Below are 26,334 nucleotides of genomic sequence, written 5' to 3' on the forward strand. Positions count from 1 at the left end.
ACAGTGAATTATGGTAACTGTGCACTGTCCCCATAAACACAACCCTAACTCCCCCCTTTGCTTTTCTTCCTTTGCACTAGGAGCTCTGCTGCAGGCTTTGCTTAGAGTCATTGCAGGAAACTCTATAGAGCCCTGTTAATAAAACTGTTATGGTTTTTGATATTACCCACACCCCACCCCCAAAAACCTGTTGTTTTACCAACATTTCTGTGATGAATCATAGTTAAGGTTCAAAAGACAATATGAGCCGTGATCAACATTTGCACAGAATGGTCTGATGCTTTGCCTGGGCTCATTGAGACTCATCCACATAGCACTAAGCCAGGGTCAGCAAACGTCTTCAGCAGGGGGATGGTCCACTGTCCCTCAGACCTTGTGCGGGGGCTGCACTATGTTTTGAAGGGGGGGAAAGGATGAATTCCTATGCCCCACAAATAACCCAGAGATGCATTTTAAATAAAAGGACACATCCTACTCATGTAAAAACACACTAATTCCCGGACCATCCGCAGGCCAGATTTAGAAGGCAATTGGGCTGGATCTGGCCTCTGGGCCTTAGTTTGCCTACCCATGCACTAGGTCATGGTTTACTGTTGCACTAACTCTGCCTTTGTGAAACATATTTCTTTTCTAAACCAATTATGTATTGTAACTATTTCATTATTGTTAAGTAACATTGCAGTCAGGAAATAAGAAGCTACATAAACAGCATTGTGTTCTTTTGCAGGCCTTGGAGAGTGAATTTGTTTCCTGCCAGCTCCACCAGTGGATTGATCTGATTTTTGGCTACAAACAGCAAGGGCCTGAGGCTGTCAGATCTCTAAATGTGTTCTACTATTTGACCTACGAAGGAGCTGTCAATCTCAATTCAATAACTGACCCAGTATTGAGAGAGGTAAGCTTGTTAATGTCTGGGGGAACAAAGCATCACAAAGAACTCCGTTCTTACATTAGTATTCATACAATATATGTATGTGTGTTACGATAACAAAACTGCATTGGTTTAAACTTACTAACGTGCAGTTTGTTTGGGTCTTTCTTGCCTTATGATTTTCGAAGCAAACGTTAGAACACTAGAATTACAATTATCCAACAAAACAGATTTCAAAACAAATTTAGTTTATTCATATCTGTGATGATTAGATTGTTTATCATTTACATCACCCTTGCAAGTTACCAGTGAGGCGGTTTTGCAGTTCTGCTTTGCTCACCTTGTCCTATCTGGCTTCTTTCCTACCCTCCCTGTTGCTGAGTTAGGCAACCACCATAGTGCTTTATATTGCTTCCAGGGTGCAGAGTGCTGATGCAGCTGCTCCTGCTGTTTTCCCATCTCAAGCTAGCAAGCAAGTAGACGGTCACCATAGCATGATTTCATGGAAGTGTAATGGTAACTGCACGTGCAAACATACACATTATCTCTCTGCTAGCCCAGTTAGAACAGAAGCCTTCTTAACAGAAGTCTCTGTCAAGCTCTCAGAGAAAACCATGAATGCAGTGCCAGGGTAATGGCTGGTCCCAGATTTTAACACCTGAGAAAGACGCTACTGTATGCTCATAACATCTTCTTTTAAAGCTGCTCCTAGAAACAACCCTCCCTTCCAATGCTTCTTAAGTTAAAATCTAAAAAGCGGTTTGGGGGATTTGGAATGACAGCTACTCAAAGAGCAGCAATTGCTCTTAAACCACATTCGGAAGTACAGTGGTACCTCGACTTACGAATTACTCGACATACAATTTTTTTGACTTACGAATGGACATCCGTTGGCGGTTTTAGATGGGGTTTACTCGACTTACGAATTTTAGATGCGGTTTACTTGACTTATGAATTTTTCGTTTCCAATGCATTCCTATGGGGAAATCGCTTTTTTCGACCTACGAATGTGCATTCGGAACGGATTAAATTCGTAAGTCGAGGTACCACTGTATCAAAAGCTTAATCCATATCCTTACATCATTCAGGATTGTGGCTTTTGCTTTTAAAATATTAGCTATATAAAGTAGTAGTGTAGTTATACTAAATATATAAAGTAGTGGCATATCTCGATACAGAGGTTTAATACAACGGTAAGTAAAGTAAAATAAAATAAAATAATGAAATACTTCTAAATGTCCCTGTCAGGTTTCACATTGTGGGCTTTTAGGGAAAAGCCTAGAGTGCTTCAGATGGATACAGTTTTTAAATCAAAGAATGAATTTTAATATTCATTATTATTTATGAAATTTGTATACTGCCCTTCAACCATAGATCTCAGGGCAGTTCACAACATAAAAATACAAGATAAAAGCACAAAATGCACAACAAAAACAAAGTGCAAAAACCCACAACCAATAACCCTGTCACCCAAACACATTTAAAGGGTGTAGGATGTTACCCAGCCAGGTGTATAATGAAGGCCCCAACCGAACCTCTCTGGGGAGAACATTCCACAAACGGAGCCATGTTTCCACCCTTCAGACTCATGTGGACACACGAAGAAGGGCCTCAGATTATCATTGCAGGGTCCGGGTAGTTTCCTATGGAGAGAGGTGGTCCTTGAGGTATTGAAGTTCTGAGCCATTTAAGGTTTTATAAATCAAAACCAGCACTTTGAATTGGGTCCAGAAACTAATTGGCAGCCAGTGCAGTCGAACCAGGATTGGTGTAATATGCTCAGACTATCTTGCCTGATGGCCAAATTTTACATCAGCTGAAGTTTACAAACTGTCTTCAGAAGAAGCCCTACATATAATGTGTTGCAGTGATCTAACCTAGAGGTTACCAGAGCATAGGAAACAGTAGTTAGACTACCCCTGTCCAGATAGGTCCACAGCTGGGCCACCAACTGAAGCTGATGAAAGGTACTCTACATCACTGAGGCCACCTGAGCCTCAAGCCAACAGCAAAGGATCCAGCAGTACCCCCAAGCTACATACCTGCTCTTTCAGAGGAAGTGTAACCCCATCAAGAACAGGCACCTCCAATCCATCTGGTCTAGGGAAACGCCCACAAATAGTTCCTCAGTCTTACCTGGATTGAGCTTCAGTTTGTTGGCTGCTTATCTAGTCCATTGCTGAGGCAAGACAATGGTCCAGCACTTCCACTGCCACACCTGCAGATGTAAAGGAGAAGTAGAGCTCTGTTTCATCAGCATATTGCTGACAATGTATTCCAGTTCTCTGGATAACTCCACTCAGCGGTTTCATGATGATGCTAAACAGCATAGGGGATAAAAAAGAACCCTGAGGAAGCCCACATTGAAGGCTCTATAGGTCCAAAGAACACGCCCCAAGCAACACCCTCTGGGAGATTTGCAACTGGCTGGTAGTTACTTTTATTTTATGAGACCAGGAAGGATCTATTGAGGAGTGGTTTTACCACTGCCTCCTTCAAGCAAGCAGGGACCACCCCCCTCTTGCAAGGGAGGCATTTATCACCTCCCTGACCCAGCCAGATGTTCCCTCCCTGCTAGTTATTATCAGCCAAGAGGGGCAAGGGTCCAGAGCTCAAGTGGTCATCGTCATGATGGATCCAAGCACCATGTCCACATTCAAGAGCCTTGCTAATTGAAACGCATCCAACACAACAGGACTAAGTGCTCTGGACATCCCTTGAGATTAATCTGCTGTAGCAGCGGAGTCAAAATCCTGGTGGATGTCCTCATTTTGCTTTGCAAACAAGTCCCAGCAAGCTGCTGTCAGTTCCACCACCTCCTTCAGGCCAGATTGTAAGAGGCCCTGCACTGCCCTGAAAAGCTCTGTCAGATGCAGGGGAGGCAGCGGAGTATTCTTTCTTTGCTTCCTTCACTGCCACTTGGTAGGCTCGATGATAAGCCCTCACCAGTGTTTGATTACACTCAATTGGATCTTTCCTCCGCTTACATTCGAGTTGTTTCCCAGCCATCTCCCAGCTTGTTTTATTGCCCTAAGCTCTGAACTATATCAGGGAGCCAAGCAGGTGAATGGCCCAAGCCATTTGGATGTTTCAGAGGTTGGCCAGAGCTTTGACATATTAGCCAGAAAATCCCCCAGAGCCACCTGGAAACCCATTGGATCCATCACCCTCTGAGGGCAGACCATCCTCAAAGGTCCCCTGCCTCTGCAGAGGGGGAAAGGTGCTGAAAGTCCAAATCTCAGCAGGAAGTGATCTGACCATGACAAGCGACTGATGTGAATACCCCCAACCCCCCACTTTCAGATCACCCTCTTCCTGCCCAATTAAGTAAACAAATTCCAGAGAGGGACCTGCAACATGTGCTGACATGTTGGGACAGCCTCATGGTTTTCATGGCAGCCATGAAGTCCTGAGCCACCCCCAAAGTTCGTTGCCTCAGCATGGATGTTGATGTCCCCCAAAACCAACCCAGTGCACAACCCAGTCTCCAAGTCTGGAGGAAGATGGCTGGGCAGCAAGATGGGTGGTAAACCATCAGAGTCCCTAACTGTCGCAATTGCCCAGTGTCAGGACCATACACTACAATGATTAAACAGCTTGGCTGTGAACCCTGTTATGACCAGCTCCATCTCTTTGCCACCATTTTGTGGCTGGTAGATCTCAATGATTTTCAGCACTCTCGGGGGGCGGTGGGCTTGGTGATAGAAATATTTTAAACCCCTGGTCAAGTGAAAATTGATATAATCACATCCAGTGTTTCCATGTCCCTTGCAAGCAGGAGCTAGTTAACTGGAATGAAATAGAGAGATGCTAAAAGTGTTGTTGACATTCCATCATGCATTACATTTATGGGTTGCTATTGGGCAGACATGTGGGGGAGACATCGGTTCATGGCAGTCGTGTATCCCCTGTAATATCTAGTTAGGTCCTTAGAAGCAAATATATAATTATTCAGGGTGTGTCTAAATTTGTGTTTTCGGCAAAAAGGAAAAGGGGTATACAATTTTTTTGCCGAGAAGTACTGGATGCTTAAAAACTAACACATTATTTCTCACTATGATAATTTCCCAAATAGTTAACACATGTGGCAAACTAGCATCAGTATGATTTCTGAATAAAAGGATTTTATTACCTACTTTACTATTTCCATGATGTGATCAGCATAACAGCCTGCAGCACATTAAACTTTTATGTAATTTTTAATTGTCCCAAAACAGCTGTATTGCCAATAAAACTGAGAGGCAAGCTCGCTTGTGCTTTGGCCTAAAACAAGGGTTTATTAGCCAAAATAAATAAATAAAAAAGATTAGAAATCTATTCTGAAATGTTGTGAGACATCTTAAATAAAGACTTCAACCTTTTGTTGTTCTGCTTAAATTGTGTTATGTTCCCTGGCTTTCCCACACAAGAGCATGGGGTTTGTATTTACTCTCTTGTATTTTAATTCCTTCCCATGTTCTGCAGGATAGATCAGGAAAAGGGTGAAAAGGAGCATTCGAAAGGTCAGGACTGCAATGATAGAAGAGATTATGAGCAGAAGCAGACTCTTAAGATGCTTCAGGGTTAGGTCACAAATTATCCTTTACAAATAATCTCCAGCAATAAAAACCAAGCATAGTCTTCATAATTGTTTGAATCCACCCTGTATCCATATGCAGCAACAATGGGTGGAGAGATTTTTCAGAACAAATGTCCCTGAAAGCAGCTCCATGTGTTCCAGATCTTTAACCACATATGGCATATTTGAATGTAGAGGCCAATGGTTGTCGTTCAGGTGTGCATCTTTAAGAGAGTCAGTGTTTTAAAAAATCATACTAAGCAATGATAAAAGAGGAAAGTAAATAATGAAGAAAGGTTTTGATAATATATTCTAGATTACGCATTTCCTTTTCCGAACTGTTTTTCTTAAAATTAGATTTTATTCTAAAACTAAAACTGTAAGAATTCTTTTTTTTTTTTTAATCTAAGAACTTTTCTGGTGAATGTTTAGGAGTGATTATACACACACATCAGTGTGCTAAATATGCATACTCCAAATTAACCTCCCAATAGGTAGCATGCTAAATAGTAGAATCTTATATCCCTTTCCCTCATATCCCATGGCTACAGTGTAAAATACATGTTTGTGTGTATATATTTAAAAATTGTGACATCAGTTCTGATGTATTATACCTTGAAGATTCCAAGAAGAATTGGGTACCACCTTAACCCAAGGTGAATTATTCTGCTTTTAGTTATGAGTGAAGGTAAAAGTAATATGAAATCTGATTGTGTGCATATCTCTCTGTAATCATACTGATATGCATGTGATAAATTGCCAATCCATGTGATAAATGAATTTGTCATGCACCTCTGACAGCCTCATCATCTCTCTGTCTGTTAATCCATCTCCTCAAGGACTTACTCTCACATTCCAAAATTCAGAGCAGCTTCCTTTGACCACTATCTTTCCCACAGCAAATAAGCTTACCAATGGAAGCTCTGTCCTTTTTTCGAAGCTATTAGTCAGAAATCACAGCATAGATAAAATCTATACTTTAACTTATAGTACCCCAAACTAGCTTACAGCAGAATCCTGTGTTTATCTACTCAGCTCAATGGGGCTTAGTCCCATGTCAGCATAGGTTTCCAGACTTTGTTTCCTTGAGAATGTTTCCTGACTTCACTAAACAATTTCAGATTTTCCTATTGTGTGATATTAGGGCCTCAGAGAACAATTATAACTGAACACAGTTTTTAAAAAGTCATATTCAAGTCACTATCAATTAATCAACAAGGTTGTAAGCCTTTTAAAAAAGAAGTAATACAGTGCATTTTAAAAAGAGATGGTATAACTCCTGGAATGCATAGTATACAATCGTTCAGTTATGCATGGGCTTTCAAATTCAAACAGAAGGCAATAATAAATATATAAGTAAAATAATATAACAACAGAAACAGACACTTCTAAGCAAATCTCACTGCTTTACATGGCAACAGAAAATTTTGTGCAAAGAATAATTATTTTCTCTTGGTATAATAGAAAGCCCTGCATAAGATAAATGCCAAGGCAAGTTAATATTGCATTATAATTATTATTATTATTATTATTATTATTATTATTATTATTATTAACAAGAAAAAATAGGTTAATTTATGCATCTGAATTGCAGTTTTGAAATCCATTTATTACTTTTTCACTTTTATGTAGGCAATTCTATGTGGATTGGTAAAGTCCAATTTTAAACACATGATTAGCAGATTTATCAACAAGAAGAAATCTGAAAGGTCTCTTTGTGTTGCATTCAGACATATAGATAGCTGAACATAGTAGTGCAGACGCACTGAGATGCATCTCTATGTGGCATATATCCTAAACATCTTTCTAATACTAATAGAGAACGATGTAGATACTTAAGAGGAGGCTATAAGTAATCAGAAATAACTTGCTTTTTAAATGGCTTTATTCATTCATTCATTCATTCATTCATTGAAATATTTATAATCCACACTTTACCTGAAGGTCCCAGAGTGGTCCACAATAAACAATAAAACCATACTGAAGAATAAATAAACTTAAAACATCATATTAAATGTCAGTAGCGTTCACAGATAAAACAAGCAGCAGAAAGTGAAACGAAACATTCTAAGGTTACCATGCATGTCATTTATAGTCTGGGGTGATCCTAAATCCATTTTTGTTGTTTAGACCCTGGTGACATCAGTGGCTAGGAATACTTTTTTCCCAGCTTCAGCCAGTAAACAACCATGGCTGTTTCTGAACCAGGATAGTTCAGAAACCTGGTTAACACCAGGTTGGATGACTACAATGTGCTATATATGAGACTGTCCTAGAGGTTGGTTTGGAACTAGTGCAATAAGCAATGGCTTGACCGCTCATTGGAGCAGGATATAGCCACCATGTTGGGCCACTGCTGGGAGAATTGCACTGGCTGTCAGTTAGCTACTAAGCTAAATTCAAGGTGCTGGTTTAAATGTGTAAAGTCCTATGCAGCTTGGTACAAGACACCTGAAAGATTGTCTCACCCCCTGTATGATCACTCCTTTCTTCAGTAGGTCATTTCCATACAAAACAAAAATTGGAACTTTAGTGTGGTGGCCTTTGGAATTCTAATTGCGTATTAGACAGGCACCGTTGCTTTTGCCTTTTTGGTGCCTACTGAAGACCATCCTCTTCTAAAAAGCCTTTTCAGCAGAGATCTTTCTGAGTCTGCATCTGTACTGGAATTGTTTTTAGATGTTTTACCGTTTGTGTGCTTGCCTCCCTTGTCAGGAAGGGGCAGGATATAAATTTAATGAATAAAATCCCTCCTCAAAAGGCTGCACAGAGAGCTATGCCTTCCCCTGACAGTGAACTGAAAACTGTAGAGACGTGTTGCACTTCAGAAGGGAGTCTGTTCTAGAGATCTAGAACCACTGCAGGGAAAGTCATCCTCCCAGCCTCTGCAATGCAATCCTTTGCTTAGCACAGGGGTCACCAAATGGGGTTCTTCAACATATCTTGGTGAATGGATGGGGCTGGTCTGGGTGGAGGCATTCTTTATGATATTTGGGGCCCACATACAGTTACTAAATAGAAATTAGTCTCTTTCTTAGCCTTTGTTGCCTTCACTTTTACTGCAGTTTCTTGTGTTAGTCTTTGTTCAAAAACCTTGAAGAATCCCAGCCCTTGTGAATCAGATATGATGGAAATAAACATCTAGAGCTCTGCATAGCTACTACCTCACTTCCTGTTTTCCATTCCTCTGAAAGTCTGACATATATTGAGCCTGAGCATTTTCCAAAATTGGTTATTTCATACAGGCCAGCATTTGAATGATGATTTTTTTTTAACCAGCACCAGCAATGTTTAGTTTACCCCAATTTAATGACAGCAGTAGCAAGTCTGCTATCCTATCAGATAGAAAGTATGTTTGACTTCCCAGTACTTTTCATCCATGGTGGGAGCCAGGTATTTCAGCTCTAAATCAGATGAAGGCAGCTGAGCTAGTGAATCTTTCAGGAAATCTAAACACATTTGTATTTATAGCCTAGTCTTTAACAGTCGCTAAATACTTTTAAATTATCAGCAGGTCTTGTTTACACGCAGATGGAGTACAACCTTTGATGCATGTCTTAGAAATTCAGTAAAATGATTAGAGGATGCTGCAGCAAAGGAGTACATTTCAAATGTGTGAATAACTGAATGCTACATTTATGCACAATTTGAAAGTGTTGTAGAAACAAATAAGTTGGAAGACTCGCTGGCCAGAAGTGTGTTGCCCAGATGGTTTGCTTGACACAGCACACAGCACAGAAACTGTGAAAAGCTAAATAAATGTTAAGGATTAATCTGCTTTTAATTGAAAACCTGCATTTAAAATACCATAAAACTGTGCCAGATTATTTTTTTTAAAGAACATATCAAAACTGAATACATTGTTTTGATGGACACCTGGAGTTTAGCTTGTCAACAGTACTGGGCACTGGGCTGTGATCTCTTTCTCTGAAGCTTAGTGAAAAACAGGCCCACTGCAAGATGGTAATATATTCAGGGGTCTGTTTTGGGGTGCATTTTTTTTTAGGAGAACCTGCTTCATATTTCACCATGAATTAATTTTGTTTGGATAAGGATCCTTTGAGGAAAGGGTATTCTGCTTATATCTATTACCAGTTAAAGTTTTAAAAGCAAACTCTATTTGGTGAGGGAAAATCTTTGTTTTCAAGTACTAACTGTATTGTTTTAAATGGTGATTTAATGACAATATCAGCATTTAATGTTTCTCTTTAAGCAACACTATTTTGATATAAATAAGAACAAAGTAGTGTGATAATTTCTTCGGCGCAACTTGTACTTACCGTGAGAAACGAAACTCTGTTGGCTCTGGCACAAGAGCAAGTATAAGAATTACCTTCTTATCAGTAAATTCAAAGGTCTATTTAATTTAACAATCTGGGGTAGAGCACTAGACGTAAGGGGGGGGGGGAACACAACTGCTGTCCAAACTGACAGCCATTTGTTGAGCTATCCCTTTGCTCTCCATAATGTTTAGTTACTAGTAGAACTTAACTCAGGACCTGGTATCATTATGCTGAGCGCTTTTCTGCCCTGCTATCCAACATTGTTAACCGTGAAATGTGGCAGTACAGCCTGAATGATATTCTCATACTGTGTGAAAATAAGTGTGATGGTTCCTAATCTCATAATGAAATCTGCGCCATCCCCAAAGTATCTGCACTCTTGCATGCATTACATTCAGTCATTCTTCCTTCAAGTTACTTTGAATTCCTTTGGCATTTTCTCTTAAGTCTCTTTGAAGTATTTTGCAGGCCTATTTTTCTTGTTCCACTTTATCTGCTTATTTCCAGTAGCTAGAGATTTAGGTGTTCTCAATGAGCACATCAGTGTTCCAGACAGAGATACTGTTTGAAATTATCCATGAACCCAGTGCCTCTGAACATTATTGAGTGACATTTGTTTCTGTAGGTTGTGTCTGCTCTGACTAACTGGTTTATTTCAGATTGGCAGCTGGGATTACAATGTAGTAGATGGACAGTTTGCTTGAATTGAAGATTGCACTGAAGCTGCACTAGGCCTCAGTTTAATATGCCTGGAATGTTCAGATTCAGATTAGAGCAAGTTGCATGACTCTGAAGGGGAAAATAAATCCTTGTTTTCACAAACTGTAATTACTTTTCTGTTTTAACTCACTGGCTGTAATGTAATTGCCCACAACAGCTATTCTTATAATTAGACTGGACAAAGTAGGTTTTCATACACCATTTCCCCCTTCTCACATAAAGTTTCTTTTTTTACGTATAATGGAGTTCTGGAGACCCGATGATTATGCTTTAAAAAGTTTAACCTTGCTTTTTTGCCTTCTGAAGTTTCCCCTCCCCCCCAACACTTCATTGAAAGAGCACCTTGGGAGAAGTAGTGGCACCCCAAAATAATATCCAGTCAGAATTCTACAACCAAATACAAATGACAACATAGAGACCTGTTAGTTTCTGCACATAATCTTTGATAATTGACATATTGCAGATGAAAATATATTATTGTTAGGTTTTCCAAGTAGCTCAAGATATGAGCATAAGACTTTCAGAGCTGTGTTTCTTTTCTTGCCCAACCTAATTTCCATTCTCTACTGATGGGTACCTGATGCATCAGGAAAAAAATGACTTTAGGAAGCAAATCACATCCAGAGTGACTAATAAATTCATGGCAATTGAAAAATAAATATAAAGAATTATATTGCATCCCTTGGCCATCTCACTTGCCATCCTGCCTGCTAGTATTGGAAAAGCTAGGCTTCTGTTATCCACAGTTGATAACAGTTGATATTTGCTTCTACAACTTCAAAACATTTAACATCAACTGTATTTTTTTTATAAAAGTATACTTACTGTTTTTACAAGATTATCTGTCTGTTTTTATTATGAGGAGAAGCAAACACTTTGATCAGACATTCAGACAACAGCCAAGAAAAATATGAGGCAAAATGTACAGCAGCTTTCTGCACATCCAACTTTGAATCCAGCCCATTATTCCTTTTAAAAAAATACAATTTAATATTTACTTCCTTTTTTTCTTCCAAAATAAACTTTTGCCATATATAGATCAAAATATCTATATCACTAAGTAGCTTTGTGGGAGTGGAATAAATTCCATTTGCACAACAGGACTTCTCCCCAAACATGCCCCCTAAGCGTGTTCTTGGGAGCAGATTTGAAGTCACCATGGAGCACAAGCATGAGGAGTGGGGGGGGGGGACTCCTCATGAGCAACTTTTACTCATTCCTCCCCCATAGTTCTGATATTCCGCACATACCTACATAAACCTTTTCTGGGGTAAGAATGGTCCTGCAAATTGGGGGGTGGCCAGTATCCCACACAGCCCTAAATATGCCGTTCAACTGCACCATTTGAATGGAAAGTCAGTCTTCCCTGATGCTGTCAAGCTGCATGCCACTGAAAGGAAAGGAATAGCTAGAAATCACTGGTTCTTTTCAAAGCCAAAAGCCATAATTATGCTGAACGTAAGTGGTGTATGAACCAAAAGGTATGGGAAAACCATTTCTTCGATGTGTATCCTGGCAACACCAAAATATTCCACTCACCCCCCCCCCCCCCAAAAAAGCACATGCCTCATGCCATCAGCTCTAGTGTGGTGTAAAGCTGCTTGCTGGGTTTAAATCTCACTCAGCCAGAAAGGATGTTCACTGGGTGATTTTAGGCTCAGTGCTTTATCTCAATCTAACCTATCATGCAGATATTGTTGTGAGGATAAAACTGGACATAAAGAGCAACCTGCTCTGAATCATGGGAAGATGGTGGGTGAAACTTTGAATACATAAATAATAACTTGCCATATTTGATTGACAGAAGCGCATTTTGGTTTCAGTTGCTTGAAGCTTGAGAGTATTACAACATTCACAACGTTTTATAGAAAATTGGCATCTTTTATAAGGACTCTGCTAATCCTGCATAGATATAAATCCATCATATATATATATATATATATATATATATATATATATATATATATGCAAGATGATCCAAGATACATACCTGTGTGATATTGTATGATTGATAAAAAGTAGCTTTAAGCAACTTCCTTAATATTAACGAGTTTTGTTAAATCTCAATATTGTAATGCTTGCAATCACTGCATTTGAGATTGCTTTAATCACTCTCATTATTTTCACTAAAACTGTAGGCAATTCCATTCTTTTTTTCTCATTTTGTCTTCCACTTCTCCCTCTACCTCCTTCCCATTCCATTTTATAGTCCTTTTCAGACATAAACACGGAGGGGAAGCAATTTTGATTTCATTTTTGAGTGGTGCTGCAAAGAAAAGTAACAAACATCTGTTTTTGCCTTAACTGCATCCATATGTTCAAACTCTCTAATACGCGTCTTCTGGAGAAATTTACAACCCTATTTGGTGGGCACTGCATACTATTGAATTAACTTTTTTTCACAGTTAAAAGAGAGAAGAGTTTAATTTATGCCAGGGCTCAAAAAAGCACAGCCCAATAGCTGTTTATAATAGGAGAGCTAAAGCTTGGAACATGTAAAGTGATTTTTTAAAATGCTTTTGAGCATGTGCAGAGTTCCTTTGCCTCCTCATTGAGCAATTGAATCCTGTTCCCACATGTTTAGTATTAAGTAGCAGGCTTCCAGGGCAGATGGTATGACTCCCAAACGGCCTGGGTCTCCCACATCTCCTCAGAAACTGAGTACTGGAATATATAATATGTTCAGAGACTGGAACTACGCATTAAATTAAAAACTAAAATGCTGCCAAGGAAAGTCTACGTTTCTCTTGCCTCTTTATTACTGCCAGAGAGAAGAGAAAGCAGAGAAGTAATTCCACACACCTGGTAACCAGTTGCCTATGTGTGTGTGTATATCTACACAATCAGTACAAGTGATCAATATTTAATCATTTGTTCATTACACATTAACATATTTTTCAGCTTAACATGTGGAAATGCTAAATGTGCTCTCTCTCTCTCTGTGTGTGTGTGTTTGTGTGTGTGTGTGTATAGAGCAATGAATTGTAAAGGAGTCCTATAGTTTATTTCATTTTATAGCCTCATTTTACAGCATCTGGAACAATTATGGAAAGAACCAAAGTTCTGTTATTACAGAGGACTAACAGAAATAGGACTTTTTATTACTGAAATGTTTTAGAAGCATTGAGCTAAAACATTGGTTTGTGCAATTTTGTATTATTGTAGTCAATGTCCCAGATTAATTGTATTACTTTTTAATTAGATGATGATATGGGAAACTTTTCACCAGTGAAAAGCTTATATGGCAGAGTAATAGCCAACCCCAGCTCCCTGGCAGTTTCATTGCAGTTCTTGGAATGCATAGTAAATAAATGTGTACTACTGTTGAAGACCAGAGAGAATACCGGTAGATAACCTTGGGATAGAACTATTGGCTGCAGAGTGCTGAGTTTCCAGCCCACTCTTGGAACTCAAGGATACCTATGCAGCCTCTCATTCAGGCACTGCCTAGGCACAGATCTGCTTAGCTTCAGCATCATTATGACACACTGTACTTAGGGCCATGTCCTTGAAGCTACTTGTCCTGATGTCATTGCAACAGCTTCATGTCCTGCTTCACGTCATTTGGCTCCTGTGGCCTCTGATGTACACAACATAGAAGTATCAGACTTGGGGTCAATTGCACTTCACTTTGATATGGGAAACGAAGGAGAACTCAACACAAGGCTTCTATTTTGGCAGCAGTCCTTTCTGGAGAGCACAAGCTGTTCCTATTTCCAAGTATGAAGATGCTTGCATTATATAGTCAGGATCACATTTGGAACAATGCTAATTCACTTGCCCAGTTCCTCTGAGTTTACTTGGGAGTTGGTCACAACATTGGATTGGAACTGTCATAGTTAGCGTCATGATTCTGTGTAGGTTACTATTTTCATAATATTAGCAAATCATTTAAATAAAGCTAAGAACTTTACTGTAAGTTTTACCCTTGGATCTTCAGATGTTGTTGGACTACAACCCTAGTCAATATATGGGAAACCAGGGTTGGGAAGACTGGGGTGTAGACCTTTTGGTTGAAGAGCATGGTAGTTTTCTCCAGAGCAATTTGCCTAAGGTCTTTAAAAGATACAAAATAAATGTCTTGGCTCTGTAACTAGAGCAAATTAAGTAGATCTGATATTTAAAGAATGAATGCTTGCTATTTCAAGACGTTTTAGTCAATTTATCACTTTGTAACATTTAGATTGCAGTCCCTTCATACAGTAAGGCTGCTTCAGTTCAATAGGATTTAAGCACCCTACACAGGATTACAACTTCAGACTAAGAAAGGGCAGCCCATATTTATCTTTGCAGTTCAATGTAATCTTTTTAATTAGTTGAATATTGTTCATTAAATTTCATTTCATTATTTTAAAAAGTGAAGGGCTTATATAGAAAATACTTTAGTTTTAAATTACAGTTGTTCTGAACACATTGTTACATTTAAATTTTATGCTGCTGGTACCATCCTAAATGTAATTTGTATTGCATTTTATATTGACAATTCTCTTTAAAGCCCTTTGCTACTTTTCCACCTTTGGGGTAACACTCAGTACATAAGTAGAAATACTTTAAAGGTTTGAGTTTTTCTTAATACCTGAAAATACTAGCTTTTGTTGCAGGCATATGATGCAAGCAGAACAAGGTGGTGGAAGCAAAGAAAAATGGAGTCCATAAGGAGAGTTTCTGATTGTAATAGCTGGTCTCTGTTTAATATCACAGAACAGAATGAAGTTTTGCAGTTTCTCATGGAAATAGCTTCTAGAGTACTAAAATGATTACCTCATTCTTAATACCAGTGCCAAGCACTTAGCCCCACTGTGCACACACGGGCTTGATTTTCAAGATGAAAAAAACCAGAAGTGTGGAATGACATTTTCAGGTGACAGTTATGGTTCTATTGCCTGTAATTAGCACCTCTTAACATGCAAACCTGCCTATGTTTTTTCCAGGCTGCTGAAGCTCAAATCCGAAGTTTTGGACAGACTCCTTCCCAACTGCTCATAGAGCCGCATCCTCCAAGAAGCTCTGCCATGCAGGTGGTAAGTTAGGTGCCAGGTTAATTATTTGCGAATCAGCTGCTCCAAATTCATACGTACACACTTCATTTCCCAGTACAGATCATTTTTAGTGATTTAAATGTTCTTTCTCCATAGACTTAATTGAATACATTATGAAGGATAGAAAAGGTTTGTTCATTATTTGAGCCAGGTTTTAGAAACATTGCGTACAAGCCAGGGCATTAGAGTCAATGGGTACTTTGCTGTTAAGTGATATCCAACGTTGCATGAGCAACTTTAATAGTGGAAGCCTGTTTTGAAAGCAGGCTGATACCGTTGGATGCCATTCATTGTCTTCATTTGGGTGTGGCATTTACTCAAGGTGTGGTTCTTGTGAAGAGTCAGGTGTGTTTGTTTGCATACTGAGTGTTTTCAGAATATTCAGCTGGCATTCAGATATATCATAGGATCTATAGTTTTCTGCATAGGCCCTGTGGTTCTGTGCTCAATACTAAAACGTGCAAAATTTCATGACAACAAATTTTCTGTGCTGAATTTAAGTTGCCATACTATGTTAGAGTTGTACTTACGGGAAGTAGAGGGAGGAGAGGCAGATGGGCTAAAGCAGAAGGAGAGGTTTTGGTGGGAAGCAAAAGAACCAAAAAGCAAAAGATACATAACGGAATCTTAGTTATCTTATCAGTTGCTTGAATTCAAGGTTGCTCACACTGTATTATTATGCAGGTACATGATTGTATGCAAGTAATATGAAACATTAAATTGTAACTGTTTTCAACACAATATGGAAATCACCATGTTGATCCTATGATTAGCTTCCAAATTCTTAACAGTTTTGTTTGTTAAGTTCAAAGGTGAAGTCTGATCCACACATTCAGTTTCTAAAGTTGTATTCAAACAGCACAGATCTCTCAGGGAACAGGTGGGCAGATGATATGTCTGAGTGTCGGGCGGTGATGAGATTTTGTTACCACTTTGCACTTCTCAGCTTTTCCAAGTAAGCAGATGTGTAATTGACTTCTCCATCTGCAAATGTCTTCAAAAATGTAAAATGTGCAGATCAGTCCTACGTTGAGGTTCATGCTTTTACTCCTGCAGCTGTTGTTGTTTGAGAACCCAGGTACCAGATGATAAATGGTTTTGAACACTAGAATTTGAGCAAAGATCAAGTTTTTCCTAGACAAAAACACATTGCCTTTTCAGATGCATTAGTACATTGGCTTTCTCCATCACAAAGCCAAATGTTTTACCACCATAATGATTCGGTTAATCACTAAAAGTTTCAGTGCTAGATTTTTTTTGGGGGGGAGGTAGGTGGAGTATGTATGGAGAAGAAATTAAAGGCACCATGGGCTGCATTAAGTGCAGAAGCCATAATATGCACCAGGTGTAGTAATTAGCAATCACATGAAGGCTGCCTATTTGTCTGGTTTGGCTGCTGTTGCTGTATCCCCTTGTGTTTTCACACCATCAGATAGCTGGATTTAATTGAGGCCACATCAGATGAGGCATTACTGACACCTTTAATTGAATGAGCATCCAGGGAGGATTAACTCATAATATTGATTGGCTTTTAGCCACTTGCTCAAAAGGGTGTCTGGGTAGCTTATTAGTTGTTTTTATTTACACCTTTATACAAAGACTGTAAATAGGAATTCATAGTGCAATATGTTTTTCTAAGTACTCTTAATAACTTTTTTAAAAGGAGTGATAATAAAAATGCAAATGAACTTAATTTTTTATTAGTTCTGTATAAAAATATGTTAAATGTGCCCTCTTATATACACATTTACATATGTGCACATGCATTGTAATGTTGCTGATGATAAAGAGGCAAAAGCCATTACCAGCATATTCAAATTCCATAAAGATACTAATTAATTATTAAGAAATAGTTTCTCAGATGCAGTCACAGGTAATACTAATGGACAATGAAGAAAACACTCCTTGTAAATATAAATTTCTCTCAGCAAACTGAACATTAAAACCAAGCACTCTGACAATCCTGACTTGAGCTTTATATAGCTTAATAGCTGTGTCGACAAAGCATCACAAAAAATGAGAGATGCTTTTGTCATAGTGATGTTATGCATTGTCTATCAGCACAAGTTTTTAGGATAGTGGTTTAAATCTTGTGGTTTTCTAATACATTTCATTTATACATTTTTATGTATGTTCCAGAGACTTACAATGGGAACAGAGTGCAGCTAACTTAGATTTATCCAACCCCTACACCCACCTTTCATTTATTCTGCTTTAAAGTCCTAAAGTTTTAGACTTAGATCATAATTTTCCATGACTGGAATTCTGCTCATGGAAAACTCCTGTGGTAGAGGACACAATTTTCACCAAACCCTCTTTACTCCTGCAGTCCTCTCTGCCTTCTGAAAATCTTCTATGGGAAGTGATACTAGGATCTGCTGGTGAATTGGCAGAAAAATCATTCCTTGTATCAGTGACAGCCTCTGGTGAATCAGTATCCAAGCTATAGTATTTACAATACATGGAAAGGTGTAGAAAGTACATGCATTACACATTTTTAATTCTGTATTGCTATTCCTAAATTAATTCTGATGGTATGCAAACACTGCATATTTAGTTTTCTGTTCTCCCTTCCCCCCTCTATGATTTTCCTGGAATTTTATTCTTTGAGCTTTGGTGCAGCTTTTAAAATTCTCTGCTTTATTTTATTTTATGGGGTGTACTTTTTTTGAAGCACTACTTCTGCTGATGTTGAAGCTAACTGTTTGCAAGACACAGGCAACTGGAAACTTTTAAATGGGGCCAATGACTTGCTACAAATGTTGGCTTCTTAATATTTTTTTCGCACTGTATGTAATTAAGGGAAAAAACCCTCAAGGTGTTCAATAAAATGATAGTTTCCATGGGCCTGTCAAAAATTACTGCATTGGCATTCATTTGCGGTGGCTATTGCTTGTTTTAATTGGGTCTTCCTTCTTTTGTCCTGTCCTGTCCTTTCTTTCTCCTCCTTTGTCTTTTCTTTTTTTCCATGTGGTTGGGGTCTTGTTGCGCCCACTCAACAGTATCTCCTCCTGCAGAGTCCATTGATGTTCACAGACCAAGCTCAGCAAGATGTCATCATGGTCCTAAAATTTCCATCAAACTCCCCTGTAACGCATGTAGCAGCCAACACCCAGCCTGGTTTGGCAAATCCTGCTGTGATTACCGTCACTGCTAATCGACTGTTTGCTGTGAATAAGTGGCACAACCTTCCTGGTAAGTATGGAAATACTAGCAAGTTAAGATATAAACAGTAAGTTGGGTTGGGTTGATTGTGTGTGTCAAAGATGATGCATGCTTGTTTATAATAGGTTGGATCTTAGGAACCACAAGTGAAGTTACAGTATGAGAGTGGAACTGTCCATCCTTCCCACTGTACCTCTAGAAAGTCATTCCTGGGATTGGAAGACTGTGAAGGATGCAGGGATGGATGCTGCAGCTGGAGGGAAGTGGCAAAAAAACAAAGAGCATCACCCTTGTGTGAATGAAAATACCTTTCACATGCATAGGGTATTCATTTGATCCAATCCAATATGAGATCCTTCAGCATGCCTATTAATATGTAAAAAGACAATATCTAAAAAGACAATATCTAAAAAGACATCTGAAGCTGGTTCAGGCAACCAGGTTGATCACTGGGGCAAGAAGGTTTGAGCATATTACATTGATCCTGGCCCAACTGCACTGGCTGACAAATAGGTTCTGGGCCCAATTCAAGTGCTGCTTTTGAACTGTGAAGCCTTAAACGGCTCAAGACCACAGTACCTCAAGGACCGCATCCCCCCGTATAAACCAACCCAAACCCTGCAATCATCATGTGCCTCCCTCATGGGCCTTATCTGTGGTGGCCCCCCTGTTTGTGGAATGCACTCCTCAGGGGGGCTCACTTGCTGTCTTCATTAAATATCTTTAGGTGCCAGGTTGAAAAAATTCTCTCCAACCAGGCCTTTGGCTGATTAACGTTCTATGGGCTTTTAAATGTGTTTGTGGGAGGGGGAGTTATTGGTTTGTTTTTGTTTTTATTCCTGCTTTTATTATGTGTTTTGTGTTCTCATTTTGTGTTTTTTTTGGGGGGTGTGTGAACTGCCCTGTGATCTTTGGATGAAGGGGGGCTATAGAAATTAATAAATCATAATCACAATCATAAAATGATCTGGTAATTAATTCCCTTCTATTTCAGGTTCTGTTAATAGCAATTTTAGAATTATGTTATAATTGGACAGTGTTATAAAGGAATTGCACAAGAAAACCTAATAATGTAGCCTATCTCTATATAACAATAAAATGCTGTAACTGCCCTACAAGATACATACCTTGTTCTGTAGAATAAGTAGGCTTCAAAGCTCAAAGATTAGCTGCCAAATACTTTTTATAATAAGGAAATTAATTTGCCTAACAAAACAACTGGTAATGCTATACTTTTTAGAAATTTCTAGAATCAGTATTCACACTTTTGAATTATAGTGGCCTGCCTTGCAGCGGGATAGCAAAAAGACCATCCTTGGTCCTCTGTTTAAATTTGAATAGTGAGTTTTAGCAAACAAATACAGCAACCTCTGTATCTCCTGATTTCCCACTTTCCCCACTTCTTTTCCTTGCTGTTCCTTGGAGCAATTTGTCTACCAAGTCATCTCCTATTCAGCAATGTTCACTGTTCTGTACTACCTATTACCCATTTACCCCTTAGCCTTTTCACTTCTTTATCAAATGATATTTTCCCCCTTTCATTTTTGATATGTCTTGCTGTTAAGATTATAAACCACAAGTCAGAGTTATTGTTCAGAGCTTGTTACAAAATTCCTATCACAATTGTGGTACTAAATAAAAACTACTTTTGCAAGGACAAGGAGGCGTACTAATGTGGCTCTTTACATGTGCAAGTAAAATTGTACACCTACTTCATTTTGGTAACTTGTCAGCTTAAGCACTTTACTACCCATTATGTCCATATAGGGTAGAAACTTATATTGTGTCATCATTTATTCAGATTTTGCTGAAGCAGGACTTCTGAATTCCACAACAACTGTGTAATCATTCCAGCAATGCTGGTTTTATAATAAGCATATGCTTTGCAAAGTACATGTGAAAATGCGAGATATTGCACACATGATTTTTATTATGTTAGCTTCCATTTCCGGAAGCTTTCATTGATATTTTGAAGTGGAGCTCTGAGGGGAAAAAATGTGTTTAGCATCAACAAAACATGAACGTTTCAGTTACAAAAGAAATGTTCATACATTTGCATAAAACTGGCGTTCACAAATGTTTCTTGAAGTTCATGTATGCAGCTTTCCCATGATGAATAGAATATTTAATATAGTGTGAGCTAAATCCTTTTCTCCATCATAAAATATTATATATATATATATATATATATATATATATATATAATCCTTTGTGCTGTACTATTCAAAGTATTTTTTTAAATGGAGGAAATAATATTTGCCACAGTCAGCAGATGGTTGTCACATTTTGTTTTCAGTGCTCTTTACCACTTAATTTTGTTTTGTTGCAACATGAGAGGCTGCTGGTCAAGCATCTGCTATAGCTTATGGTCCAGAGCTGGAGCCTCTGATGATGGTACACATTGAGAATAGCAATAATCTAAAATAAATGTAATAAACAGTCCTTGAAAGCACCTGGATTTTTGTTGTTGATGGTGTTCAATAAATGGATGAAGCTACCACAGGGAAACAATGGCATATAGTGTTTGATTTATTGGATTTTCCATGGTTTTAATGCCTGAAAGTAACACAGTTTTTAAATCTTCTCTCGTGCATTCTAGCTCATCAAGGTGCTGTACAGGACCAGCCATACCAGCTGCCAGTGGAAATCGATCCTCTCATAGGTCTGTCACTTCCTTCTCTCTTTGCGATTCATTAAGCTCTGTATGGTGGCCCTGAAGTGTAGATTACGGTTGTTTTTCACTTGCTGGTTGCTGGGAATGGAATTTTCCTGATAAACCATTTGCATGCAAATTGGAATGCAATGAGCTGTGGCTATGCTGGTATTTCATCAACTCCCCCTCATTGGTTTGCCTAATTTGAACAGGCCTAGGACGTGTGTCAGTGAAAATTAATATGGATGCCGTAATAATGTGTGATTGAGAATGCGCATGAAGTACTGTCAGGATAATATTGGGTCTTTTCATCACTCAGACTTGTTGATGAGCAAGAGCGAGGCATGTTATGATGAATTGGTGCGCCAGTAATGCGATGGAGCTCTTTTGCTGAGGAAATTTTCATAATAACAGTGGGATTCTTAACAGCACTGTGTTGTGAAAAATAAAACTGTGGTGCCAGAATTTCATCATTAAGGGAGATCAATCCTTTCTTCACAGGCCTGCTGTTCAGGCTGAGGGAATTAATGTGTAATTGCAGAACAGTTCCAAAGTCGAAATATATTGCTCAGCCATTTTTAGTGTTCAGGTATTAGTATTCTACCATTTTTCTAGGGTATGGCAGACTTCAGGATCACAATCAGGAAAGTAAGGATATTGTTTTCTCAGCTAGATAAATCATTATAATCCATTCTACTTCCAAGTGGCTTGTTATGGTGGTGGTGATTCTTATTACCAAGAAGAAGGGCTTGTTTATTTGCAATTCTTTGTTTTAGGCATTTGCAATTTGGCCACCATAATTCATTATAGCTTGTGAATTTCTATGTATTACAGTTCTGAAAGGCATCACTTAGCAAATACAATTTTTTCTCTTCTTCTATGATTTAACTTTAGAAGAGAACAAAAAAATATTTTCATAATCACCTCAAAATTCATCTGTAGATCGATTTCTCAAATCGACCTTTTATAAGCTCTTTAGTTACTGAATGCAAATGAACCAGAATATTTACATTTAAAGACCAAGGCAATTGTCACAAAATATTTTGTCACATTACTGTATTTTTTGCTCCATAGGGCGCACCGGACCATAGGGCGCACCTCGTTTTTAGAGGAGGAAACAAGAAAAAAAAATCTGGTTTTCCTCCTCTAAAAGCCCTTTTTTTGAGGATCAACTAAGAGTTTTGCAGCTTTTTTGCAAAGGGAAAAGCCCTGGGTGTTTTTTTTTGAGGATCAGCTAAAATTTTGCAGCTTTTTTTGCAAAGGGAAAAGCCCAGTTTTTTTGAGGATCAGCTAAAAGTTTTGCAGCTTTTTTTGCAAAGGGGGAAAAGCAAAGAGGAAAAGCCCCGTTTTTATGGGGTTCAACTCACATTTCTGAAAAAATCTTAAGGAAAGGGAGCCGTTTCTACTGTTTCCAGACAGATAATCTAATCAGCCAGTCACATGTCGCTGGGGAAACAAACAACCTCCCTCTGCAGCACATTCAACAAAGGAGGCCTGGGCAAGGGGGCGGGGCCGAAAGGGAGCCGGGACTCTTATCTCTCTCCTGATCTCTTGCAGATCAGCTGCTCAGCAGGTCCTTTCAACACCCCCTTTTCTCTTTGTAAAATAAAAAGCACAATCTGCTTTTGGCCCCTCGGCAATTCAGCTCCAGGGACCACCATTCGCTCCATAAGACACACAGATATTTCCCCTTACTGCGGTGCCCTGCTAGACAAATGCCTCGCTAGATGAAAAACTCGCTAGACGAACGCATTCGTCTAGCGGAAGGCTGCCCCGCAAGACGAATTTGTCTATGGGGCCGTCTAGCGAAAACCGTGGTTTGCATTGCCGCTTCACTAGACGAAAAAACCGCTAGACGAAAATATTCGCAGAATGAATTATTTTCGTCTGGCGGGGCACCACTGTACTTTTTAGGAGGAAAAAAGTGTGTCTTATGGAGCGAAAAATGCAGTATTTCAAGTTATTATCTTAATATAACTACTATAGCTAGTGAAAAATTTATTAAGTGGTAATTGATTATTAGTATATGCACATATGAATACTGATATATGTGCCATGATTGGTGATGTGTAATAACTACATGAAAATTGTTGCAAGGTGCCCTGTTGCTCCATTCACTCATAACACTAAGCCAAACTATGGCTTAGCATGAACAAAGAAGTGTGTGGGCTCATAGGAGATTGCATCCTCTTTGCCACCTCAGTTATAGCTTGTGGTTTGTCTGGAGCAAGACAAACAACAAATTCAAGTCCGGATGACATACTAAGCTACACCATGGTTAATCTCACAGCAGCATACTTGCAGGAAGACCATAGTCAGACTAAAACTGCTATGATCTCCTCTCCAGAAGATCATACACTAAGTCATAGTTTGGCTTAGTGTTACCTACGGACTGGGTCTATTTAGCTGACTAGTTTATTTAATACAGATTATCATGGTCAATGAATGTAACGTTTGGCTACATTACAGTTATGATGCTGATGTGCATTCCCCTCTGCATTTCAATGCAAATGCGCAAATGTACACCCAGACATTCAAGTGGTTTTCCATGAGCTCCGTTTAGTCAGTCTAAAAGCTATATTGTACGCCACTATCCCTGGTTCAAGTGATAATGTTTTAGTTGTATCAAGAAATTATGTCTTCAACCATTTGTTTGTTAGGACATTTATAGACCACCTTTCACTGTAAAATATATGGGTGTACATATAATAACAAGAGTATGCAGTAGGCATCCTAAACAAAAATTATATTTAAAGTCAGAGCCATTTGATTCATAATGAGTTCCCCAAGGAATAGAATAGTTTAAAATATACCCATACACACATTCAGTTACATAAAGCCTTATACATGAACATTTTAAAATGTGCAATACTGGTATAATACCATTTGTGGATGTCTACTTATTAGGAGGTAAAGTTTTTTTATTTTAAAAACAAAACACAGCACTCCTTTTTAAAAGGAGATTAATACATTGTTGAATTTAAGCAGTGCTGTCAAGTATCCCGTTTTCCCCGGGATTCTCCCTTATTTCAAGCAGTTTCCTGCTGCTCTCCCTTATTTTTTATTTCCCTTAAATTTCCCGTTTTTAATGGAAGCAGCTCCTCCCCTGCTGGCCAGGGACTGGGTGGGAAGACCTCGCCTACTTGGAGAGAAAAGCCTCAGCCCTCAAAGCAAGTGGGAGCCGTTTCCCGTGCTTACAGGAGGGGGTATTCCTCCCCCTGCATCAGCCCCTATCCGCTGCCGCCGAGCCCCTCAGCCGGCCAATAGGGTTAGCTGGCGGGCGGAGCCTGGCTGCCTTTGAGCAGCTGCTGCTTCCTGTCCTGTTTTGATGGGATCAGACAAGAAGACGATGGGGCTCCATCGTGCAGAGCACATGGCTGCCCTCCTCTTTGCTGGCTGCCCTCCTCTTTGCTCCGCTCCGAGCCCGAGCCCGCTTGGAGTTTACATTGCTGCTCCGCCCACTTTTGCTTCTGGCTCCGCCCACCACTGACATGTGACTGTCCCTGGGATAGGTGAGACTGCTGATCCCTTATTTTCAAATCCGAAACTTGACAGCTATGATTTAAGGGTTAACTTTCTGTAAACTGTCATTTGTTTCTACAGAGAACTGTGAAGATAGAGAGTATCAGCAGAGGGCCTAAATGATAGTTTAACTCTTGCCCTTTAAAAACCAGTGATAGCCCTATGAGTCAGGTTTCTACTTTATAGACATTCTGCTCAGTTACAGGCCGATCAGGGAGCAGGATTTCACACAAATTGGAATTGTTGTTGAGGGGATGACTCAAGATGTCAGGCCAAGGAGAGCAGATGGGAGTCTGGTGTGTTTGGCTGTTGGTTAGCTCAAGAAAGGGCTGGAAGCTGGAGTCAGGCAGTGGACATCAAGGGAGTTAAGAAGTAGCTCAGAGAAGCTGAGAGGAATCAGGAGCTGAAATCATTGGCTAAAGCTGAGGAAGAAGGTCTGTGAGGAAGAGCTTGTGACTTGAGGGACTGTCTTCAGGAGAGTTGTGCACTCAAGGGCCAATGATGATTGCAGAGAACCTGAGATAATAGTGGTTCCTGGACCCTGGAGAAGACTGCAGCAGAGTTTCTGACAGACTCTGGAGGGAAAAGGTCATGGATTTGCATGAAGACTACTCATGTAGCCCTCACTGCCTAGTTGAGAAGTGTTAGAGGGGAAGCAGCCATGGTATAGGGAAATTGGCTTTAGGTTTGAATAGTGGGACGAACTGAAACTCACATTACTATCCTCTGAAAAAGAGCAGGAACCCTGTATTGCATTTGCCATGACATTTGAAGTGATTTATAGTTTAAACATTTATGTTTCAAGCAAGTGTAACAAAGTGAAGTTAACAGTGCAGTTTATTAAGTAACCATACACACAAACATCACCATCTGTTTATATTAATACCTTTTGAAAATAAAGTATAATTTTTTTCACATCAGCACTTTATGGCGTTGTATAGAGTATGATATTCCATTTGGAAGGGCACTGATTTCAATATACAACCCAATATCACTGAGGTTATGGTGAATCTGGTATTAACTCCCAGAATGTTTCTGAGTGGTGTATACACCAGTGGTGTATCGAGGTGGATAATTGTCCTAATGTGTATCTGCCAGAGTTATAACTCACCTGGTTTATTCTGCTGGATAAGCATACTTTGGAAATGCCACTGGTATGTAACTAGAGGCTTATAGAATGTGCTTGACAATAAGATGGGGAAATTGTAGCAAAACAGTGGGGAAGAAGTAAAGGATTGGGGGTGGGTAGGAGGGAGGAACAAGCGTGAATGTGTGTGCATCAGTTTGACAAGAAATTAAAACTAGATTTGCTACTGTTTTAAATAATTGTTTTCTCTTTTGTCTCCCCCTCCCCCATTCCCTTCTAGCCAGCAATACGGGTATGCACAAGAGACAAATTACGGATCTCCTAGATCAAAGTATTCAAGTCCATTCCCAGTGTTTCGTGATCACTTCTGATAATCGCTACATCCTGGTCTGTGGTTTTTGGGACAAAAGTTTCCGGGTGTACTCTACAGATACAG

The 26,334-nt window shown here is 39.2% G+C and overlaps 1 protein-coding gene across 5 annotated transcripts in view; it reads left to right on the plus strand.

The window, feature by feature from the left end:
• LRBA (LPS responsive beige-like anchor protein) overlaps nt 1-26,334 on the plus strand; it is a 321,418-nt gene that overhangs the window by 268,218 nt on the left and 26,866 nt on the right. For 2 of the 5 annotated variants that reach the window (XM_033160146.1, XM_033160150.1), the window contains 5 exons: nt 728-895; nt 15,364-15,453; nt 18,474-18,666; nt 21,236-21,298; nt 26,179-26,334. In XM_033160146.1, coding sequence (XP_033016037.1) covers nt 728-895; nt 15,364-15,453; nt 18,474-18,666; nt 21,236-21,298; nt 26,179-26,334 — 670 coding nt within the window. The remainder of the gene's footprint in view (nt 1-727; nt 896-15,363; nt 15,454-18,473; nt 18,667-21,235; nt 21,299-26,178) is intronic. The other 3 variants (XM_033160148.1, XM_033160147.1, XM_033160149.1) reach the window with 3 other exon arrangements.

The sequence above is a fragment of the Lacerta agilis genome, chromosome 9 (genome assembly GCF_009819535.1).
Source record: "Lacerta agilis isolate rLacAgi1 chromosome 9, rLacAgi1.pri, whole genome shotgun sequence".
Lineage (NCBI taxonomy): Eukaryota > Metazoa > Chordata > Lepidosauria > Squamata > Lacertidae > Lacerta > Lacerta agilis.